General features: G+C 41.4%; 1 protein-coding gene across 4 annotated transcripts; it reads right to left on the reverse strand.

Annotated features, from left to right (window-relative positions):
- Positions 1 to 59: 59 nt before the first annotated feature.
- On the reverse strand, positions 60 to 23,581 carry IRS4 (insulin receptor substrate 4). 4 transcript variants are annotated; one of them, XR_014543678.1, is made up of 5 exons: positions 19,351 to 23,312; positions 18,037 to 18,945; positions 16,325 to 16,433; positions 14,700 to 14,762; positions 60 to 4,176 (listed from the first exon to the last, which is right to left on the reverse strand). XR_014543678.1 is itself a non-coding variant. In XM_083595812.1 (3 exons), the coding sequence occupies exons 1-2, from the start codon at positions 22,946 to 22,948 to the stop codon at positions 14,725 to 14,727; spliced, it is 3,636 nt and encodes a 1,211-aa protein (XP_083451938.1). In that variant the 5' UTR covers positions 22,949 to 23,397; the 3' UTR covers positions 60 to 4,176; positions 14,700 to 14,724. The 4 variants fall into 4 exon arrangements, 2 of the variants coding, with proteins under 2 accessions (XP_083451938.1, XP_083451939.1); XR_014543679.1 differs by having other exon boundaries at positions 16,325 to 18,945; XM_083595812.1 differs by lacking the exons at positions 16,325 to 16,433; positions 18,037 to 18,945 and having other exon boundaries at positions 19,351 to 23,397.
- Between the last annotated feature and the right edge of the window lie 224 nt (positions 23,582 to 23,805).

The following is a 23,805-nucleotide window of genomic DNA, read 5'->3' on the forward strand; positions in this document are numbered from 1 at the left end:
AGAAAAGCACTACTTTAGCAAGCAAGCCATTTTAAATAAAGACTCAACTGCACCAACACTACCATGAACACATTTACTGCGAGTAGCTCTATGGAAAGCCAATTCAGATAAATATAAACACTATACAGAGCTTCAAGCCAGTCTCCCAAAATTGCAAATGTGCTGCATTTTACCATGAAAAATGATGTAACAATATTTACAATGGAAGACACAGCCGGATCAATCAGCTCAAAACTTTTTAACAGATCAGTGAAGCAGAAATAGCAAATATAATGAACAGTTTCAACCATATATGTTTTAGTTTGTACAGACAATAACTGTCAATATCAAATTAAATTTACAGGACAAACGTTGTTCCATCATTGGTTTTTCTGTACTATACAGCAGCATAAAACGGGTGGCTGGAAGGTTGCCCACATAGTGATATGTTTTACATAGTTGGAAAATGATCTTCCAGCACAATACTGAATAAGTTAGTTGCTGTAAACTAAGACAAAAAAGATTGCATATTTATTATGCTGTACCTGTTAGTATTTGTACCAGTAGAGTTGAGGTTACCCATTTGCTTATTTATTCAGCATTTGTAAAATCAGTGCTGTATATTGTACCATGGCAGCCTCAGGATCTAATATTTGTTAACATTTGTTAAACCTTTTTCAGAATCATTTCTTAACTATCACCCAATTTTCATTTTTTAAATGAAAAGATGTAAAGTACCTATTGCATTGTTAATTTACAGAGTCCAAACAAAACGTACATGGCAAGACAGTATTGTGGTCTAGAAAAGTGGTCATGTTTTTAAGTCAAAATCTGTTTAGCAGCAACTAGTTAACTATACTCTTGAAAACCTTGCTTTTCTAGATTCAGATATTCATCTGTGCTTTTAAACTCTGCAGCATATTTCTTTTCCTCCTTCTGATTACTGGGCTCTGCATAAACTCATGGATGCCAACTATATGCCAGCTATATTTGTCAGAAATCACCTATATCACTGTGTGACATGTATATTAATACTAACCAAAAATAAATTCCAGTACACAGTCATGAACATCAAAACTGACAGGAGGATCTAATTTGTTATACAAACTGGTCCAGTACGGTGGGTCTGCCACTTACAACCTTACACGGGGTAGGGTGGGGTAGGAAATAAATGGGAAGCGGGGGAGCCTGCTATTCCATTTATTTTCCCTTTACCCACACACCCAGCGGTTTTCCTTCCTCACCAGCCTCTGGGTGGTCCTGCAACGTGATTAAAGAATATTGGGAGTGTATTTATAACAAGCTTAAACAAATGTTTAAAGATCTTTCCCTAAAAGCCCAGAGCTGTTTCTCCTGGGCATAATAACATCTGAAGTCCCAAATAATCAAGTGAGTCTGTTGCTGTATGCCACCACTGCTGCTCAGATTTTACTGGCACCAAAATGGAAAACGAATGTCGTTCCAACAAAAGATGAGTGGTATCATAAATTGTTGGAATATGTGGAATTAGCGGCTATGAGTAATAGAATAAGAAACAGAGATGACAAAAAAACTTAAGGAAGAGTGGAAGTTATATATAGAATATATGAAAAATCATTATAACAAGATAATTAACCTAGCAGGATGTGAGCACTTCAGCAGCGTAAGTTATAACAAGAGGTAAAGAGAGGAAGAATGAAAAATTTAGAGAAACAAGAAGATGCAGTTTGGAAGCGATTAGATAAGAAACTATGGAAGAAGTGGAAGGGAAGTATATGAAAGGATATATTTGTTTTGTTTTGATTGTATTAGTTTATGTGGTCAGTATTATGTGTTATGTATTTAGTTTATGTATCAGCGGAGAATGTGTAACAGAAAAGCAAATAAATAAATCAAGAAAAAAGGGAGGGGGGTCCTGGGACACTTCCAGAGCTCTCATGCCTCCTTCCCAGAAGCCAGTAAGAAAGGAAAACCCACTGGGTACGTGGAAAATAAATAAAATGGAGGCGCGGAATGGGAGGTTCCCCCCACTCTTAATTTATTTATTCCCCCCTCCACATAAGGCTGTGATAGTGTAAGTAAAGTGGTAGGCCCACTGCACTTTGGAAAGGTCAGATGTCAAAAGGTGAGGCAACCCTTACTCAATACTTGTACAATATACAACGTAGAGGAATACCAGCTGTGTGGTGCCTGAGGATTTGTTTACTGCTTTCAACCCTTTCAGTTATCAGTGCTTCTAATTATTAGTATATACTATAAGTTCTAACAACTAGTGTCAGAACCAATAACTAGTGTCATGCTCTTTAATGACGTAAGTGAGGCACCTGGCTTCTGGCTACAATTTTTAATTCCCAATTTAAACAATAATCCTAGTAAGATAATGTATCCCTTTCCCCATATTAGGTATAATAGGACAGTCTTTCTGTCCCCTAATTTTGGAAAGAAAAAAAAAATAGCTTCAAATGAAAAGGGTTCTTCTACTAAAGTTTAAGGAATTTTTAATTCCCAATTTAAACAATAATCCTAGTAAGATAATGTATCCCTTTCCCCACATTAGGTATAATAGGACAGTCTTTCTGTCCCCTAATTTTGTAAAGAAAGAAAAATAGCTCCAAATGAAAAGGGTTCTTTCACTAAAGTTTAAGGAATCCTCTCTATAGAAGCTCTACAGCACATCAACATTGTAATGCAGGGAAAATATACAGTTGTAAAGTCTGCATTTCTCCCCCATTTGAACTTATAAAGAAATCAACTCCCTGCTAATCCAAAATATCATTAATTGGGGGGGGGGGACTACACAGGGAGATAAAGAAAAATGAAAACTATAATCAAGATACAACCAATTCTTCAGTTCTACCTTTACATTCGAGATATTCTCAACAATTTTCAATTTAAGAGGACATAGGATTATAAAAATAAAAAAGACTAGAATCCATAACTCTCTTGCATCATAAAGCAAAATTTAACCAACCCCACCCCCACCCCAAGTCTCATTTAAGTACCATTTCTCTCCCTTATAGCATATTGTTCTTGTGGCTGTGAAATCTCACCACAATCTGTGCATGTGTCTCTCTCTCCAGAAGCGAGCCAAAGATAGAGTTTGTGTGTGTGTGAGAGAGAGACAGACACTTGGGTTACAGACTAGTTCGATGCATGTTTACCTGTAAGTCCCACTGATTTTAGTGGTTCTTATTTCCTTACAGTTGGTACAGGATCAGGACATTTACCTGCCTTGGAAGAGGAGAAAAGGCTGGGCTGTGTGCGTGCCTGCGTGTGTGCACATGTACTCACACACACTTATTCCTCAGAAATTGCAAATTATCTTTACAGTATGCTCTAGCAGCAGCTGTTCTCAAAAGTGGCCACTGATGGAGCAAACAATAAATGACTTCTTTGCAAATGCAGCTACAAATGTTGAGGATCAGGGAGGTGGGTAGGAAGGCAAAGAGAGGTGGTAGCTTCTTCACCTATTCCATCCTGGCCAAGGCATGAAGTGGGTGAAGCTAAACAATAAGCTTCTCTTATGCATGTAAGAGAAATAGACAGGCAATAGGAAGAGCATGCATGAGGAGGGGGACATGGAAGAGATTCTCTGGTAGCCTATTTATTAGGTAGCGGGGTGGGGAAGGCTGTATGTGTTGCAATTGTCTATTCAAAACATTGGCTGCAGGCCTCTAGTCCCAAAAATATAACCCACAGATTTCAATGAGACTTACAAACAAGCATGCTTAGGATCAAAGCCTTGGCCTGTTGTTCCCATCCCTTCAAAATGGTTTTAAACTGCAATAATAATAATAATAATATAATTCTAAACCATTTATAAAACATTTATGCTATCACTTCAAGTACTAGAAAAGCAAAACTCATATTAGGTAGATTCTCAGATACCAAGTGACTTCTCAAAACAAACTTATGGGAAGTGTAGAAGGAACACAGCATTCATCTTTTCTCCCACACAGATATGCTAAGGGGGGAGGAAAGAAACCTCTGTCATCAAAACTTATATATGACCAAGTTAATTTGGAAAAGCACAATTGTAGTCTCAACCAACACGCGATGAAAAATCATTCCCAATGATGCATGTCTGTGTCTGTGCTGGTGGAAGTGAATGGAGTTGACTGGAGATGGGCTCTGCTTCCAAAAGCACCACACAGTTATGGAGATACCAGCTGGAAAGCCTGCTCTTCTCACAATGGTTTCCATAGTAATGCCATCAGTCTAAGGGAAGAACAAAAATATTTTAGTGCAGGTGAAACAGAAAAAAGACCAGTTTGGTTTATTGTACATGGTATGCAGAGCACAACTGACAATTGAGGAAATTATCATGATATCCTTAAGACATTAATCAATGCATGTACAATCCTGATGGCCAAGTTTAGATCCAGGGTGCTGGGAGGAACCACTCTCATTTTTTCTTCTCCAGGATTTATTGTATCCCATCAAAACTTAAGGTGCCTGGAACATTCATGTCACATGAACCATGTATTTCAATCCACTAAAGCTCATACATTCAGTTTCCCCAGATAATCTGGTGGTACAAAATTGGGAATAAGGAGTTGTGAAGCACCTGCCAAGTCACAATATAGAATTAGCATGTGGTATGCAGTCCAGTGGCTACTCTTAATAGCCCTGATCTATTCCACCTTATGTTACACAAAGCAATTCTCCTTTAAAATGATTTCAAGGAGAATCTTAGCTGAAATATGGCTCTTTCACATATTCCCATCAACATTTTATGAATCTTGAAACCTCACAAGGTGAAGAATTAAAAATGGAGCAATTTGAAACTAGAGGCATCAAGTGTTTTGAGGGATTTCTTCAAGTAAGGTACCATGCGTTACATATACCACCACCCCTACATAGGAGCAGGAAAGTAAGTGTTAGTTTCCTTAATGTAACCCACATGAAAGTTCACCACATTCAGCAGATAGTGGGAGTCCAACGTGGAGAAATTTATCCCAAGAAAGCTTAGTATCACAGCAGCTTTCACAGCCTGTTAATATTATACCAGTAGATAGATACACACAACATCAAAAACCAGAAAAGGCAACCCAAAGGTCAGTGTGTGTTTCTTGTCTCCCCAATATATTCTTTATTTGGTTTATATAACAACTATGAAAACCACTGTCATAATTCAGTAACTAGAAATGGGATCTAGCAATTCAGTTCTCAAACTCCCCTCTTCAAAGAAAATCTACTTAGGTAATAATAATAAAAACAAATTAGGAATTCCAGCAATACTGAGTACTGAGGCAACAATCCAAGTGACTTTTTTATATTTGGTTGGATTTTTTAAAAAGTGACATTTTAAAAAGCAAACAATGTGACAGACCCTGAAGACCGAGTGATTTTCTGCATGACATCACAAATGGATGAAAAACATGGCAGAAGGAAAACTGCCCATTCTGCTTGCAGGGCAGCTGCTCTCCAACAACTCAATATGTGAGATGAACAGCCACCTGGAGCTGAAATGGTCTCCAGAAGATTCCAAAATGTCGTTTGTCAGAACACAAACCCAAAGTTCTGTGACACTGGGGAGGAAGAACTATATGTTCCTCAGTAAAGTTTTTAAAATCAAATAAAAATCATGTCTGTGGTTAAATGTTTGTGTGTGTGTTTGTGTTTTATTCTGTCTAAGTGTGCCTTCATGTCCCCAAAGAACAGATTTTGTCACTAAGAAGTACAAGCAAGGACAAATACTAAAGATCGTTTCCAGGACCATTGTTCCCTCACACTTTAGAGATGTTTCTTCCTTACATGCAGCATCTGGTTCTATATCTGAGAAGTTAACATATCAAAGGAAAATAGTTAACATTGTGTGGGAAATGACATACTGGATTCCTCCCCACTTTATTTTTTCCACCACAAGTTTAATATCTAAAACTAGCATTACCCGAAGTCAATAACTGCCAGTTCCTTACTGTCTTCTGTACTTTTCCACTGAACTTTTCAAAACATTCATTACACTCCTGACTTTCTGCACTTGGTACCAATTCTTCAGCAGCTTAAGTACCTTTGAATAAGCACTATAACCCATATAGGCAGAAGGTTGCAAAACACACTAGCCTGGTTCACATAGCACAGGAATTCAAACTGAGGGTTACTGGGACTGCACAAGTGTGAGGGTTGCCAGAGAGGAGGTCAGACCTGATTTGCTCCTCCCTAGTCATTTTTTTACTCCTGCACTGAGCTGAGCCAGATTCATGTTAAAGCTCTTCCCTCGCTAACCATGAGCTGCAGCCAAAGTTTGATCTTCACTGAAGTAATCAATTTCTACCAGGGATGTGCACAAAAAAATAAATTGCCCCTGAACCCATCTCATTGGCATGGATATGACATCTATCTTTGCCTCTGATCTGGGGCAGAGGCTCATCTCACCTCATTTTCCAAAGCCTCAGGTGTCATCTCTATTGAAATAATCAAGTGCCTATAACTTTTTTTTTCTCTTTTCTTTTTTGCATAATTGGATGAAAACGGAATGCATTAAGAGCCCCTTCTATAAAGAAATGAAGTCTGCTAGACTGGGCATCGAGGGGAAAAGTAAGAGGAGGAGCGTAGTTTTATTTAGGACATGGGATCGCCACATATCTGATCCTCAAGAGCTTGGCTTAGCTGTGGAAAGTCATTCACAAAGTGGCCAGGATCAGGGTTCAAACTATCTCCCTGTCAGTTGTACTTCTCAAGCTGTTCTTGGAAGGCGTAGCAACTCCAACTGCCACAGCTGTTGCTCTGAACACATTCAACAAAGAGGAGAGCCCTGGTAGAGGTTAGAAGCTACAGCTGTCATTCACAAACTACACTCCTGCATCTCGGGTTAGAATCTACATTTACAGAAAAGCTTGGAAACACTTTGGGGAAGTCTAAAAATGTGAAGCAGTCTCAGTATCTCCAAAGCAGAATAGTCATTTGGGGCCCGTGCCTCATCCAAAACAAATGGCAGAGTCCTAATGAATATGGGCGAAGAGGCTCCCCCACTATTTCATGAAACAAATACTAGTGCAGGGCTGTGCGAAGGAATCATTGGAGAGCCAACTTAGTTCCCACTCCAGTCCCCAAGTGCACACCTAATTTCTCCCTAATAAGTGAATGCTGGTCATATATTCTTCCAGAGAAAAGCATAGTGCTTCATGTAACAACACTGTTACAAGGAGGGCAGAACATACCCTAGAGAACTAAAATTTAAAATTTGATTTTATGTTGCTATGCACTTTTTAGTGTCTCAGTTATTCTTAAGTTTAAATCATTCACCTACACATTTGCTTTGCTATATTCTTCACTCCTGTCCTAGCTTCTAATAATTTTAGGGTTTTTTATTACATACATAAAATGTTCATGTGCAACGTTCACATTTTAAATAAAAGTCACACACAACAAGTGTGCTTGGTCTGGGAACATAAGAAGATCCCTGCAAGATCAGGCCAAAGTGGACCATCAAGTCCAGCATGCTGTTCTCACAGTGGTTGCCACATAAACATGCATTATTTTGATGGTGTTTAACTGGCGGTGGCGTGATGCAGTACTCCTGCTCCTGCAAACCCAGCCTGTATTTCATCTAACTTAAGAACTGGCTCACATCTGACTGCAGTGCCCACCCTTAAGAATACCAGGATCACATTGGGGTAAGATATGGACTAGTTGCAGCAGCAGTGTTCAAGTGTGAACAAAACCTCAGTGAGTTACAGCACTTTATTAATGCCCAATTAAAAGGCTCACACACTAGCCTTGCTTAGACCTACTAAGCCAAGGCCTCTAGAAACCCAAAATGGGATGATCTTACAATGGCTTCATAGGATGCACAGGCTCATACTTTTGTCAAGCCATCTGGGGAAAGGGCAAGTGTCCTTTTATTTATGTTTTTGGGAATGGTGATTGGTTATGATTGTAAGCCAATATGCCAGGTACATAGGGCCCAGGCCATTTAGGACAGGTGAGATAAAATTACTAACAAAAACTCTCCCAAAAAAACTATAGGGGAACTTGATGCACTTCAGGCAACCAATCACCTTAAAAGGAGAAGACCTATCCTGCATTACAATCAAGGGTCAACAAAAGCAGAAGTGATTGTTGTAGACAAAGTCTAAGCATTTGGAATTTGTGAAAAATGATTATGATGATCAGACCCTGATTGCCCCAAAGGACCCTAGATGTTGTGGCAATCTCAGCAGCATGTTATCCTGTGCCATTCACATAGGCTGTAATTGATGTGAATTGCCCACTCAAATGTAACTGTCCAATCTCAAAGATTCTTATCCCGCTTAAAAAAAGGGGGAAATCAGTGTCAAGGAATCACAAACATTCCTACAAGTCACAGCTTTTTATTGTATTGACTCCTACTTTACTGTACTGACACAAAAACTTGCAGTGGCTTTCACCAGACAGAAAGAACAATAGTGCACCTTGTATCTTCTTGCAAATAGTGGTACCTCTAGTTACGAACACTTCTGGTTACGAGCTCCACTAACCCGGAAGTAGCTGCTCCTGGTTGAGAACCTTGCCCCAGGATGCGAACAGAAATCCACACTTGCAGTGGGAGGCCTCTCATTAGCAAAAGCACGCCTCAGGATAAGAACAGTTTCAGCTTAAGAATGGACCTTCGGAATGAATTAAGTTCGTAACCAAAGGTACCACTGTATACATACCTGCCCTCCCAAAAGAACCTCTATTCAGAATCACTAACAGAGCCACTCCTTAAAAAAACCGCACTCCTGAACAAGTAGACTGTGCATCCGATTCTTGATGAGAACTAGTGGCAACAGGATATATTCAGATCTACAAAAATAGTATGGCAAATTCAAAACAGGCAAACAGAAAATTAAGCTGCCTCTGGCCAGAGGCTGAGGGAAACACTCCAAGCTAGACTGTTCTACTGAACACCCCTTCACAACAGATGACACACTTGCTTTACTTTGCTGCTAAACAGACTAGACTCCAATTAAGTGAATTCAGATCCCTTTGTAACTGTAACTGTAGATATAGTAGAGTGGTCTTACAGTGGAACTTCATATTCCACCTCCAATGGGCATCTTCCCAGCCCAGTCAGTCACTGCTTCTCTTGAGGCAAAGCAGAGCCAGAAGTGTGACATTTTCAGGAGAGAAGAAGTGCAGGATAATATGTGGCCTCTCCTCTGTTCCAGATCTCTTGCATGCAATGGGAATGTGAGTCTCTAACCCACCCACCTCCTTCTCTTATAGAAATTTCACTCTTCTGGCCCTGCAATGTCTTGAACACATGGATTAAAGGTAGCAGGTTTAAATCCACCCTTAAGTATTTCCCTCTCTATATTTTGTACACAGCTATGGGTACAAGTACAAAATACACACAAGCTGTGTCAAGTTTGAAGGGCAAACACATGGAAAATTTGCATTTAAAACCAAAGAAAAAGTAAACTGATCTTTCAGTCACCACGTCACAGTACAAAACTTGGGACCTTCTATATTCAACTTGGGCTGTTTATACTTGGGTACCCCAACCCAGTACAAAATACAAAGTGAGAAACAAGTTTTGGGTAAATGGCTCATTCAACTAGAATTACTCATCTGTAAAATGGGAATAATGATGACAGGGCTGTTGTGAGGATGAATTAAGTAAAGCACTCTGCACCTGAATAGTGTCACATGGTGCTGACTCAAATATTCCATCGGCACAAGCAATGTTGTAGAGCAGTGATGGCCAAACTTGGCCCTCCAGCTGTTTTGGGACTACAATTCCCATCATCCCTGACCACTGGTCCTGTTAGCTAGGGATGATGGGAGCTGTAGTCCAAAAATAGCTGGAGGGCCAAGTTTGGCCATCACTGTTGTAGAGCATTCATAGCAACTAATAGAGTGATCCTATCTCAATGATGAAGATCTTCTCAGATGTTTAAATGCACAAAGGGCACAATCTAGTCCTTCACACCTCAAGCCTATATATGTATTCCACACAGAGCTGCATTCACAGTGCTGACCCTTCATGTTTGACTCAGATATAAATTCCTAGCATAACTGAACCAGTCCTTATTCTAATCAGTGGTTCCACTAGGGCTGATAGCCAGGGCTGAGGTCCAGAGTCCTGCAGCTCAGGAGGCCTCCAAATCACCACTCAGAAGAATGGCAGGTGATGAAGGCAGCAGCAGACAAGCCCAGCATCAGCAGCTGGGCCGCTGTGGGCATGTCATGGCCCACAGGAGTTGATACTGTCAACAAAACATTCATTCCTTTTAAAAAACAACATTATGGTTTCCTACAACAACATGGTGCTCGTTCCCAAGTAAATCTGTTTAGTATCAGGAGAGCAGGAACAAACATCATTTATTTTCTGTAGTCATGATAGAGCTACAATTTAATGAGTTTAAAGTGCAAAACTGCACTTGTTCAGAGTGTTTCTTTATTAAATTACAGTTGGCAAATTTGTTTTTTTCCTCTCTCACCTATCAGTACTGTCAAAGCCAATGTAAAGAACAAGTGTTGGAGGGAGATAAATGCTAATTGCTAATTAACACCTGCCATCTAAAGCCCCTCCCCCAAAGACTAGTGTCTAAAACTACAGAGTTCCACAATTGATTGTGAATTTCCGTGATTTCATAACGTAACAACTGAACACAGATATACACAGCTGCACAGTAAGTAACTAGAATTAATGATTACACACACAAATTTAGAAGAACCCAAGAACATCTGTCTCTGATACCTTGAACAACAAGTTTCCAGAGCATGCCGTCATAAGCAATACTAAAAGTAGCTAGAAAATATCACTACAGCCTAGCTTGCAATATTTTTGAAGGACTTTTTTCAAGCAGAAATAAACATGGGAAGGATTAAGAGATGTAATGGCTGAAAAGTATGGAAAAGGGCAGGGAGCAGGAAATATTAGGATTCACTTAAACCAGGTGCAGGAAAATGTCTTTTATTTTTTACTAGACTCCTAAGATCCATCAACTGGAGACAAGTGCAAATATTGATGGGGATTGGGGAAATACACTTATTATAATGAAGGAACAAGGTGTTACTCGTTACTCAATTTGTAGTCAGAATCTGCAAATCACTCAGATTTACTAGTGGATTTCAATCCAACTTCTGTCTACAACAACTTAAACACTAGAGCTACTATGTAACGGAAAGTCCTAAATAGCAAAAAATACACTAAGAAAGATATTAGAAAAAAGAAAAAGAACATGATGGCATAGTAAGTTATGTTATCCTGAGTCAGATCATATCTTTCTTATTTCTACCTTGAAGTTCCAGGGACTGAACCTGCAAAGTTCTGTATGCAAAGCATGAGTTCTGCCACTGAACTACAGCTCTTTCCTAAATGAGAGCAGATCATCCATCACCCCAAACTAAATATAAGAAGGATCAACATTCAGTAAGGCATGGGCATTCTCTCTCTATATATATACTGTGGTACCTCTGGTTACGAACTTAATTCATTCCAGAGGTCTGAAACCGTTCTTAACCTGAGGTACCACTTTAGCTAATGGGGCCTCCTGCCGGCACGTGATTTCTGTTCTCATCCTGAGGTAAAGTTCTTAACCCGAGGTCCTACTTCTGGGTTAGTGGAGTCTTAACTTGAAGTGTTTGTAACCCGAGGTACCACTGTATACTTACAGATACATAGATATAGGTATCTCTTACATTAAGTCTTGAAGTGCCTACAGCTGTATACATCGGGGTAGTCAACCTTTTTATACCTACCACCCGCCCACTAATGCATCTTTCTTGATGGTAAAATTTCCTTACTGCCCACCAGTGCTTGATGGAAGGAGGATTCAGCTTGTGCCGTAGAACCCCCTACCGTCCACCTAGAATCCTGAAAAGGCCACTAGTGGGCGGTAGGGACCAGGCTGACAACCCCTGGTATACATGGTCAAAAACCAGTAAGCATGGGAATCTCATGCACCAGCGAACACACAAAAGCACACCTCACCAACCCCAAAGTCAGAACTGAGTAAAGCTGGATTCTGCAAATTGTATGAGACAAGCAAGTTTAAAAGATTTTGCAAACATTTACTTCATTTGCAAAATCTTTCTGCTACTGTTTGTAGGAGGAAAAGGTAGGAAAGAAATGCATCAAAATGCTACTCTCCTGGAAATTTTACTGAGATTTTACTTTTTTTACTTTGGAGATTTCATTTGCCACACATTAAAACAGTAGAAACCCACATGTTTTTATTATGCTAAGTGTTTTATGCAGTACATTTCCAATGGTTCCATAAAATCTCTCTGCCTTTTCCTTCCACAAAAACCACTTATTGAATTGGTTAAAACCAACCCCCTTCCAATACCACTATGTCTATTATGTACCTACATTTCTCTCCCTTCACTAAAGTATTGAAAGGCATGTTAAGAAATAACCTACAGGATAGCCCTTTCAGGAAGTGGGTAGCATGTCTGAATGTTGCCTGAGATCAAATACTTCTCACTGTACAAGCTAGTATGTCAGGATAAGGAGTTTTAGCTTAGGTTGAAATGTATGTGGAAGGTGTACGTGACAGACATCCAGAGATCCAGAGGAGGGGTGGGAGGGAGGAAGAAGGAGAAGGGGAGGGAGGGAGGGAGAGATTGAAGAGGGACAGTGGTGTAAATGCTGCACCACTGATATCTCTGAATCAGCAATTTGGCTCTTAAACCTACCTCCCACAGACACCTCTCTTACTTCAAACACTCTCAATGTTTCCCCTCCCTACCCAACCATGGGACAGGGTAGGGAGTTTCTTGGTATACGTGTGCACATTTGTACACAGCCTGAAAAACCAAATATAAAAGTTGTATTAATTCTTCAGAAAAAAGGAGATCTACATCTGGGCCATCAGATGCAAGGCAGTTAGGCACGTAGCTATTATGCCTCCCTAATGTAATTCTGCGCCTGCAACAGATAAAGTGCCTTGCATAGTCAAAACAATGTAACAAGCTCCAGCTGCTGAAGTGCTTCTTGGCATAAAGGTGTTAAAGGCACAGAAGTCCCGCCAGGAAAAAGATGACCACCCCAATAATTGTCTCACAATCTGATGCTACAGTATCCAGTATATGCCAATTTGCTTCTCTAAAACATGGATGTTTCTGTTTCAACATGTATAGTATGAAGGTGATCATTAGGTTGCCTTTAAGATGCCTAATAAAGCTACATGTGACTAAACTTAAAAAACAAACAGCAATTTGCAGGGTGGGCCAAGGCGGAGGCACTCTGGGTCATACAGACCTTTTAAAGATGAGTCACAGTTTTAGGACAAACAGTGGTAAAGATTTATCCTTCCTCCTTCCCACCCCTCAGCCACAAAGTAAGATTGTGCAACTCTTTTAAAAACTTTAGCCTACATTGAACAGAAGCTGTCAATACCATCCTATTTCTTATAAAGAAATGTTTGGACATTCTTAATTGCAAATATTCTCCCTTAAATATTAAAAACATTTTACTTTAGAAAACCAGGTCTTGCTTTTATACTACAGTGGTACCTCGGGTTACATACGCTTCAGGTTAAATACGCTTCAGGTTACACACTCTAACCCAGAAATAGTGCTTCAGGTTAAGAACTTTGCTTCAGGATAAGAACAGAAATTGGGCTCCGGCGGCGCGGCAGCAGCAGGAGGCCCCATTAGCTAAAGTGGTGCTTCAGGTTAAGAACAGTTTCAGGTTAAGAACAGACCTCCGGAACGAATTAAGTACTTAACCTGAGGTACTACTGTATAAGCAAACTAAGGATTTGGTGGGAAAAACAGATCCCAGGTATCTAATTATAATGAATAAGTGATACAAGCTAGGATTTCAAGCCCAGCTCACCCACCATCTGCTAAAACACAGTCTTCCTCCTCCCCTTCTCCCCCCATTGCCAATAATAAATTCTTCCCATATTCATGGAGGTACAATGCTTTTGTCACTTCTGGTTGAATGACACTTTTGCTTGCACAAAATTATAAAAAAAAATATGCAGGATCTAAAGGCCCTATGTAACTCAGTTCCTGTGGCAACTACATATCTGTTATTTGCCTCCTGCTGCCTTATTCTTGTTTGTTCCTTCAGTCACTCTGATCTCCTGTCCTAACAGTGTCCTAGCAATAAAGTGACCAAATGCTTTTCATTATCTTCAGTTAAGCTCTCATCAAAGGCCAAAATCCAGTGCTCAGTTATGCTTACACTGAAGTTCCAAGCATTTCAAGGAGACAAGTGTACCAGAATACAAGGGTGCAGTTTTCAGCATGTGAATTTGCCTAGTTAACTAGTTACAATGGACTCCCAATGTAGATAAACAATTTGTTTTTGTTTTTCTTAAGCAGCAAAAAAGTATTGACTTAGCATGCAATGATGCAGCTTCCAGCAACATGCTACGTTTTCCAGTGCTGATTAGCAACATCAGTAAAAGGTAACAGGTTCTGTACTTTGCTTTGGTAAAGGAGATACAACAAAGAAGTATAATGAGTTTAAAGAAAGTTGTGAACTACATGCCTGAACACCAACTAGAAGAATATCAGAAATGTAACACAACCACTAAATGGGCACTGGAATGTTTAATATTGTTGCAGGTTTTTCTGTTATGTTCCATATAAACAACTTTTTTTCTTTTAAAGTCAAGAATCAATTCACTTTCACATTAGTGAGCAAACCTATTCTGTTTCACAGGAAGGTTCTTAAATTGCAGGTGAAGAGATATACTGTGATTGCAGGTACAAGTTCAAGCCAAGTATTCAGATAGTTCATTCAGAGTCACTCAAACAATACAATTTAATTTATAAATTATAAACAATATAATTTATCTAAACATTTTTACCCAGTTCGGCAGCAAAAATGGCTCACTAACAAGGAAGACAGTTTCTTCTCTCAGGCTTATCATCTAAAAAGACATGACACAAAAGGAAAATGGATTGGGGCATGAGGATATAAGCAAACTCAGTTACAAGCACTTCTAATGAAGGGAGCAAAAGTTTCTGGTCTCCCAGCTGTGCAGATGGAATAGCCCCACACCGTTTCTCTATGACAACCTGATATAACAGCTGCTTAAGGTCTTCTTCCCCTCCTGTACTCACTTCTCAGCTTTCCAAATCACTGTGTGCTGGGGTGCCAAAACTGGCAAACAGCAAGTTAAGCAATTCCTACTAGCCAAGATTACAAATCGCAATCAAACTGTGAACAGTAATTTGGCAAACCAGAAAGTGATCTGTTGAGACCAGGGGGAGGGGAACATGCATGGCTCATGTAACAGCCAGAGCTCATGTAAGGGAAAATACATTAGATGAACTGTGATATTTCATATAAATTATGAACTTGGTAATGCACATGGCTGGCCTCCATTCTTTCTTCCAATATTTCCAAATCTTTTAGCATTCTTGTACTTTTCTTTTTTTTAATAACATCTTTATTGCCATTTGCAACCAGAGCTTATATATTTAAAAGTTGTTGTTACACATAAAGAAAGGAGAAGTATATGAACATATTTTAAGTGCATTAGTTGGGGAAAGTGATCTATAACAAAAGCAAACATTTTGAAGGGTTGCTATATTTGAAAACCTTACATCAGTGAAGCTTAAATAAATTTAAATCACGTCAGCTTGGACCAAAGGATCTAACTTAACTCTAGCAGCTACTTGTATTACAGAAAACCTCCTTTCAGAGGGAACAATTTGGAGTGGAGAAATATTAGATCATTGAGAGGGTCTTTAACCTTTTCCCTGCCTGATGCTTTTCTAGCTCCACCCCAGAACACCTCAGTGGCATTCTAAAAGATAAATATTCCTTACAGGGATAAATATGTATATGGAACGGGGGGGGGGGGGGTTAAGCAGAAAAGGTTAGTAACCCCCTCTCCTACTCCTAAAATGGATTTTCTGTGACACAAGTGGTTGGTGTTTTATGTTACACTCACTTGTGAATAATGTTTAGTTAAGTCCATAAGAAGTCACCTTCAATTTATCACAAAATTATATGGTACTACTTCCCTAGTTTCAGTCATTCAGAGATGTGAATCAACCCTTTCAACTTTTCCCATTCACAAAATTGATGGAGGAGGAGCAGAGTAATAACCTCAACAGAGGAGGAACTGTTTTCAAGCTTTTTATGTGGATCAAGGTAAAATGGGAACTTGAGGCTTTTGCAATCACTGTTAGTAGAGGGGCCCAGGCTTCTAACAATGAAACTTCAGATGTTCAACAGATCTTGTGTTAACAATTTTACAGCGTTGAATTATAAGCACTTTCAAGTTTTATTTCCAGGTATCTTATGAAACTTTTTGAGCTTTGCTGTAAGAGCAGTAATCTGTTTCAAGAGGGAAATAAAACTGCATATGTTATTACAAGACCGTATACAAACTGATGAGAAAATGTGGAGTTCAACAAAAGTGACCAGAAACTCAAACCTTGCTGTAGAGTTTTAAACAGAAATGCACACACTCTAACCTACCTGTCTCAACAAGAATGGTATGATGCTTCAGAGTGTGAGGTCACAGTTCCCCCGCCCTATCTCATACTTCTGAGACACTACTGAGATTTTACCTACAAGTCAAAATTTTCTAATAAAAAAAGAATTATTTAAAATTTTGAAAAATACTGTCACATTACAGAAAGCACCTGAAAAATAAATGTGACTACATCAGTCATGTTTCATAGCTGACTTTTATCACAGTATACTGAAGTTAATTCTACACCTCCAAGGTCAAACTGGGATCATTAGTAAGCTACAGAATGCATAAACAATGTTGTACCTGCCCCACCCTTGAAGGAACTCAAGCAGACTTGTGCATGGGACAGGCATGCTGTTGAGTTCTGCAATTTTTGCTCTTGCTGGTGAAGTGAGAACATAGCAGCCCCAAAAGGCAGAAGTCACCTATTGCGGAACTCTAACATTTCATTATTTTGCTTGGCCTCCCCACCCGCTCTGCTGTTCTAACTGAGGAGATGCTTCAAATCTCTACTTGTAGGTGTTCAAAAGTTCATTACTATTTTCAACTACCAAGGCATTTCTTTTAACTCTGAAACCAGGGCTTTGTCTGAATCTACTGATTGGCTATGTAACAGTCAGATGAAAATAATGAATGATTTGGCCACATTCCAGCATAAAGTCAATGAGCTTAAGCACTCTCAAAGTCTCTGCTGGATTGTGCCCCCTGCCTCTAGCAAAATCTCTTCCTTATATACACTTTAAAAGAATTTTTCAATGAAGTACTCACTAACTTGAAATCTACCTAGCAGACTCAGCTACTATTACCAATGACTGAATTTTCTTAACTACTTCCATATTTTAAAGATTATCGGGACCAAAGATTCACATAAAGAAGTACATAGACACACATGATTAGCCATATGCAAACTGCTGTCAGGCAAGTTTTTAAAAAACTTAACTTGTAATCATCTTGGTTATGCTTCAGTTGCAGCAGTAACAGGCAAATGTTTTCAACAGATGTTGAAAAACTGATGAAAGCGTCCAAAGTTTAAAACTGGTAGTATGATCAGAGCTGGAGGGTAAGTCCCCCCTCCTACACTGGTGTTTTTTTTTAAATTATATTGAGCAAAGTACAATCCAAGTTTGAAAAATTCAAGAGAAGGCCAAATTCAGTACATTTCTTTACCACTTCTGTTTCTAATTAAATGGAGTTTAACATACAAGAGGAAGATACTCCAAGTATGCTGTCATTCACTGGTTTAGAAGAGCAGTCAAACAACTTGGATTTAACCACAGCAAAAAGAGGGGCAAAGAGAAAAGTATACCAAAGGAAATAACAAACTTTTCAAAAACCCCAAGCAATGCTAACAGACTGACTTGTCTTTTATATACTGTAATCTTTTCCCAATAGGAGACTCACCAAAGAATCTAAACTCATGTAATCTCTTAAAGCCTCTGAATATATTCAGATTGAGTTAAGGGGTACCTAGAAGCCCTGATTCAGCATTTCAGACAGTTTATCAGAGTCCAGTACATTCTTTGCATGTCTTTGTATCAAGCGATACAGGTATAATTTTCTAAGTAACAAAAGCAGGATACCTATTACAGTACTCAACTGTGTTATATTGGGTTTTAAAAGTACTATTTGCACAAATAATTAGCTACAATGACTGAATAGCCACTCTCCATTAAAACAGTATTTAGATTAAGATTTATAGTGAAACACAACTGACTTCCACTTTTTCCTCCAGAAAAAGCTAAAAATCAAGCAAACTATAAACTAAGACCAAGTCTGCAGACATGTTATTATGTTTTAAAAGAAAGGGTTTGATCAAGGCACTATAACACTATTGCAGCTGTAAGATTCTAGCTGAAGTAATCTAGAATGCTTACTACTGTACTAAAAGCCTTCTCATGTCTTCCATTCTGCATCGCTACATTCTAAGGAGCTATTACCAGGGTATCACAGCAGAAGTGTCTGTGATGCACAACTAAATCAAGCCTTCTTAAAAAATTGTCACTGAACTCACAGGACAAATGAGAAAACCATTGTTAAAGCTGCAATTTTATGTATGCATACTAGGAAGCAAGCCCACTGAACTCCATTTACTTTTCTGTAAAATACAGTATGGAGAGAATGGTGCTGTACGTCTTCCAAATTAGCATCTACATTAGAAATGCATGCCAGTTTAACTGTCAGAATTACCTACACCTCAAATACACATATACACACCTCTCTCTTTGGAACGAGGAAGAGAGAGGAAGAGATTTTCGTAATGCTCTGAAACCTGCAACCTCTTCACAAAACTACATTTCCCAGAAAGCTTTGCAAGGGAAACAACAACTGTTAACCCCTTGTTAAAAATCAGATTATATGTATAATGCAGTTATGAAAACAGTGACTTTTAAAAAATTACATAAGACTGCTATACATGAATAAAATATATCACTTTATTCTGCACATCTCAAGGTAAACTGCAGTCTTGATGTGGCTTTAAGTTGGACTTCATTGTAGAGGGAGCAAGGGGAATTGTGGCTGGAAGTAGCAGGTTTGTTCCGCAGAACCTCAGAAAGCAGATTCCTCCCTTGAAAGGTACCCAAAACCATGCACCAGGGGATAAATTCCAATCCATTCATAAAATCTAAAGTAGTCAGATTCCAAATAAATTATTGTTATTTAGATGAACTGATGTCTATATTTTATTAGAATGTTGAAAAAGGAGTGTGGCAGTGACCCCAAAGTTGGTAATGAAGACAAGCATGAGAACAAATTACTGCTTCTCATATATTCTGTGATTATTTTACTACCCCATACTCATAACGACAATTGAACAAAAAAAGCAGTCAATACATGTTTTCAAATTAAAAGATAGGAAACACTTGGGCCTGAATTGTGCATGCAGAACACTCCTTATGTGATGCTGCCAGTGAAAATACTGCACTAAATAGGAAAAGGGGCAAATTTAAAGAAGAAAATAGTGATTTACAATAATACATTGAAATTATACATGCATTAATTTGTGTGAGTGATTAAAAAAAATACAAACCTTTTCTTGCAGAGTTGCACTTCAAACCATCTGATCTGCTGAAGTCTATGCTCACATACACTCCACTTTCCAGATTCAAAGTACCATTTGGGAGGTGGCAGTTTGGTGAACTAGGGCTCTCCTCACAGTTTAGAGAATTATCTTGTAAATTTAGAGCTATATAGTTCAAGCCATTCTGAAATCCCGTTGAAGTATCTCTGGACATCTTGCTTTCATGGCCATCTGAAATGTGTTCTTCAGGTTTCAACCACACATTGTCAAAAGAGGCAGAGCTGTGCCTTTTGCTACTATCAGTAAAGAAAGAAGAGGAAGTGGTAACAGTGCCAGTGGAAGAAAATGTTTCAGAGCTATGCCTTCTCCTTCCCTGTGGATCAGCACGAATAACTTTAGGTACTACTGGCGGATCAGGACTAGGAACAGAGAACTCACTGCTACCAGCATATTGGTCAACAATGCACAGTCTATTAACAATGGAAGGAGGACTATCAATCTTTAAGCCATTTTTGCTTTCGGTGGTAAATGGTCCAGGTGGCATTGCTGCCATGTTGAAGGTCATTTCTGTATAGTCATCAATCCTACCATTTCCTTTGCTAACACAAGCAGTACCAAATGAGAGCCTAGCATAATCTGAATCAGGTGGATTTCTGGGAATACTAGAACTTGCATAAATTGAAATATCTGTCAAGGAGTTGGATAGTTCTTTAGCAACCTTTGGTGACTGAACATCAAGATCAACACTCATGTAGTCAGAAAGTGGTGACTGCCTATGGTCACTACTGGAGCCAAGAGATGATGGCGATCCTTCTGCAGATAAAGAATAAGGTGTATTACTTGCCTTTTCACCGAAGTCGATATTTATATATTCACCAGGACTAGATGGCTCAAGTGGAATTGTACGATCATACATTCTTGGTATAGTGTTACTACCTCTAGTGCCTAATGGAAGTCTTGTAGGCCTGGTAATTTTGTTCTGTTCAAGTCCTTCATCTGAAGCTTTCAGCATAGATGATTTGGAATGGCCATTAGCCAGAACATCATTGCTGATATTGTTGTCATTTTCAGCTCCACTATACAATAATTTTCCTGGTGATGACATTGGAACGTATTCATCATGCTCACCATTTTCTCCTGACTGAGTCTTAAAGCTTCGTGGGAGAGAGAAATATGAGCTAAAGTTTTTGGAACTGGTGTTGGTATGCATATAATTTGAATCACTAGGTTGCTTTGGAGCAGCTGAGTTTCCAGGTGACATATCCATATACTCATTGTTCGCCAACTTCTCATTGCCACTTTTATTAAAGCCAGTTAAAGGACTACGTACAGGTGAAGAGATAGCCCTAGGAAACATCATCATATATCCTTTGGAATCAGCCTGTGATGATGGCCAGGAACTGTTTATCTGCTTTGGAACAGACACACTTTTAGGAGTCATTGGCAGATAATCACTGTTGCTTGCAAAAGAAGATGCAACTCCTGGCATCATTGGCATGTATCCATCATCTCTGGCTTTATTCCTGCTTTGATTGCATACAGAATCAAGGGCAGATTCCCCATACACTGGTTCAGGGTTATTTTTGAATTTTGGCGATTCAGAAAAAGGCAGGCGTCCATGGCTTCCTGAAGAAACTTCATCTAATGAAGTTGCTGTTTGGGTTGTTTTCTGCTGTGCTGGTATAGAAGCAGGCTTAGTTAGAGAGTAAGTTCTTTTTCTGAAGCATTTTTCAGCCTCCCGGTAATCATCTCTTGAACTATTATTATCCATTTGCTGCTTGCTCATAGACATATATTCATTTAAACAATTTTCTTCTCTGATTGGAGGTGTATTGCCCAAGGAATCTGGGGTATTACTCCTCACACGGAAGTACCTGAAGTCGCCAGGGCTGGAACCATATTCATCGGAAGAAATGAAACCTCCATCACTTGGGGACCCACAGACGGATGAACTGGAAGGCCTGATGAAGGTATCGGAAGCTGATCCATGGCCACTACTTGAAGAAACACTGATGGGGCTAGTAGTGGAAGGGAAATGAGACACTGGCAGAGATGCAGACCTGGTGTGATAAGATGCACTAAATGCTGCTCTAACATATCGTCCACTTCCTTCTTGACGCCCCAAATTCATCCTTGCAGTATTCAGATGAATCAAACTTCCAGTAACTGACCTAAATGGTCTGGTCATTGTCCCCTCCCCTTCACTGGAAGTTCTGAAACGGTAAGAGCTACTACTCTTGGTGGTTGGAGGGGTCCCCCCAGTAACACTTTCAGTTCTGGATCTTCTTTGTAAGCCAGTTTGGCTAGGTGGCAGGTTACCCAGGTGCCTCCTAGTACTGATGAAGGAAATGGGGTTGGTGCTGCTACCACCACCGGAAGACTGGCTCTTACTGCGAGGTCTAAACTCAGAGAAGGCTTTCAAAGCTTTCATGGTTTCTAGGAAGGTTTCATGCATATTCTGGGCCACCACTGAATCATCCACTTGCATCCAAAGCTCACCTGGCCCAATGGAGGCAGATCTGCCCACCTCAATGAAAAAGAAATTTTCTGAATGCCCACACCGCCGAATGTTCATTAGCTGTAAGTGGACAGAGGGCACCTCACTATTCAGCTTAACAAGGTGGATGGCCTTGGTGGAAAGACACAACCTGTACACCCCAGTCAAATTTTTTGTCTGCCCCAGTCCCTTGGGTTTCACATTTACTTGCCAAACTTCTTTGAAGACGGTCCCTGGCCGAAGAGCAGTCCCGTAATGCTCGTCGTCGTCATCCAGCTGCGGATCAGCCTGGTCTTCCTGCTCCAAGAAGCCCCTCTTGCTTTGGCTCATGAGCTCACTGATTGCCTGGTACCAGCTCTCCTGCTCAGTCTCGTTTTCGGCAACCATTGCAAAGTACTCATCCTTGGTGTACAGGGCGATGATGTGCTTGTGCTTGGCATCTGCCCTCCGGCTAACCGTGAAGCACTGGTACAGAGGAATCACCCGCTTCGGGGGTGGGCAGCAGAGGGCTGCGCTCCCACCAGCCGCCGCCGCTGCCGCCGCCGCCCTCATGCTGCTCTTGAACTTCTTCTCGCTGTCGTAGTACTCTAGCCTGGCCGGGGCCAGGTGGCTCTCCACCCGCAGCACGAAGTACCTCTTGTGGCCATGCTTCTGCTTCCTTAGGTAGCCGCATTTCCTCACGTCGTCCCCGAAGGCGACAGCGGACGCCGCCGGTGGGGCAGCTGCCCGGCTTGAGGGCGCCGAGGGGCCGGCTCGCGATGAAGCCACGGCGCCCCCTCGCCCCACGCCGGCGTTGCCCCCGGTCGCCGAGGCGTCCTCCTCCTGGACGAGGCAGAGGGAGCTGCTGGGGGATCTCCTCAGAAGCAGCATCAGATGGTGCGGGGGCTGCGCGGGCGGCGGGCAAGGGGCGCCTTCCATCAGCTCCTGGTCCTCTTCGGTAGCAGCAGCAGCAGTAGTAGCAGCAGTAGCGGCAAGCCTGGACGCGCTGGCCCGCTGGTTGTGGTTGTAGCCGCCTCCGCCGCCTGGTGCTCCAGAGGCAATGCCCGCAGCCCGGTCTCTCGCCTCCAGCACGGTGCAGCCGCCTTCTCCGCCGAGCATCCCGCTCGCCATTTTAAGGGGCCAGGGCAGGGTCCGGACAGCCGAGCCAGGCGGCGCCGCGCTTGTGCAGCGGGGGGGGGGGGAGGGCGGGAGCGCGAGGGGGGTGGAAGAGCCGCCCTCCTCAGAGGCGAAGGGTCTCCCGGGCCCGGCTGGACATGGGTGGCCCCAGTCTGCGTCCACGCCGGCCGTTCCCCGCAGGGGGAGGCGCGAAGCCGGCCCACCGGCGGGGCGTGCGCCCACCCGCTCACTCACTGCCAGCCGTTCGGAGCGCGCAGGGCTCCCCGTCCACTCGCCCCGCTCTGCCTCACTCGCTCGCTCTCCACACAGGCAAGCAGCCGCGGCGGCACCACGGCGAAAACATCACGTGACCCCGCCTCCTTCGGGAGGGAGGGAGAGGAGCCGCTTTAAAAAAAAAAAAAGAGAAGCCAAAAAAAAAACCGCTCCAGCGAGAGGCGGTGCTTCTTTCAGCGCGGGGGCGGGGCTGTGTGTTTGTGTGTGTGGTGGGCCGGAGAGCAAAGTTCTGAGAATGGAGGAGCCGGAGGGCGAGGAACCAATCGGAGATGAAGTCCGCTTCGCAAGCGGTCCAATCCGCAGTCACTGCCACGCACACCCCACTCCCGGTCGGCGGGTTGTGTGCGTGCGCGTGCCTTTCATAATGATAGGCGGGAGGCGGGACAAATGAGAGGCGAAGGTAATTAATAGCGGGCGGCTGGGCGCGGGATGCCGTGAAGATGTGTTTGTGTGTGAGAAGGTGGGAGGGGGAAAGGGAGAAGGAGGGGGGAGAAGTGGGAGGCGGGCTCTGGGAGTCGGCCAATCACCGCCTCACACACTGAAACATACGCCGGGCGGAGGCGGGGACCCTTCAATGC

The sequence above is a fragment of the Podarcis filfolensis genome, assembly GCF_964270895.1.
Source record: "Podarcis filfolensis genome assembly, chromosome: Z".
Lineage (NCBI taxonomy): Eukaryota > Metazoa > Chordata > Lepidosauria > Squamata > Lacertidae > Podarcis > Podarcis filfolensis.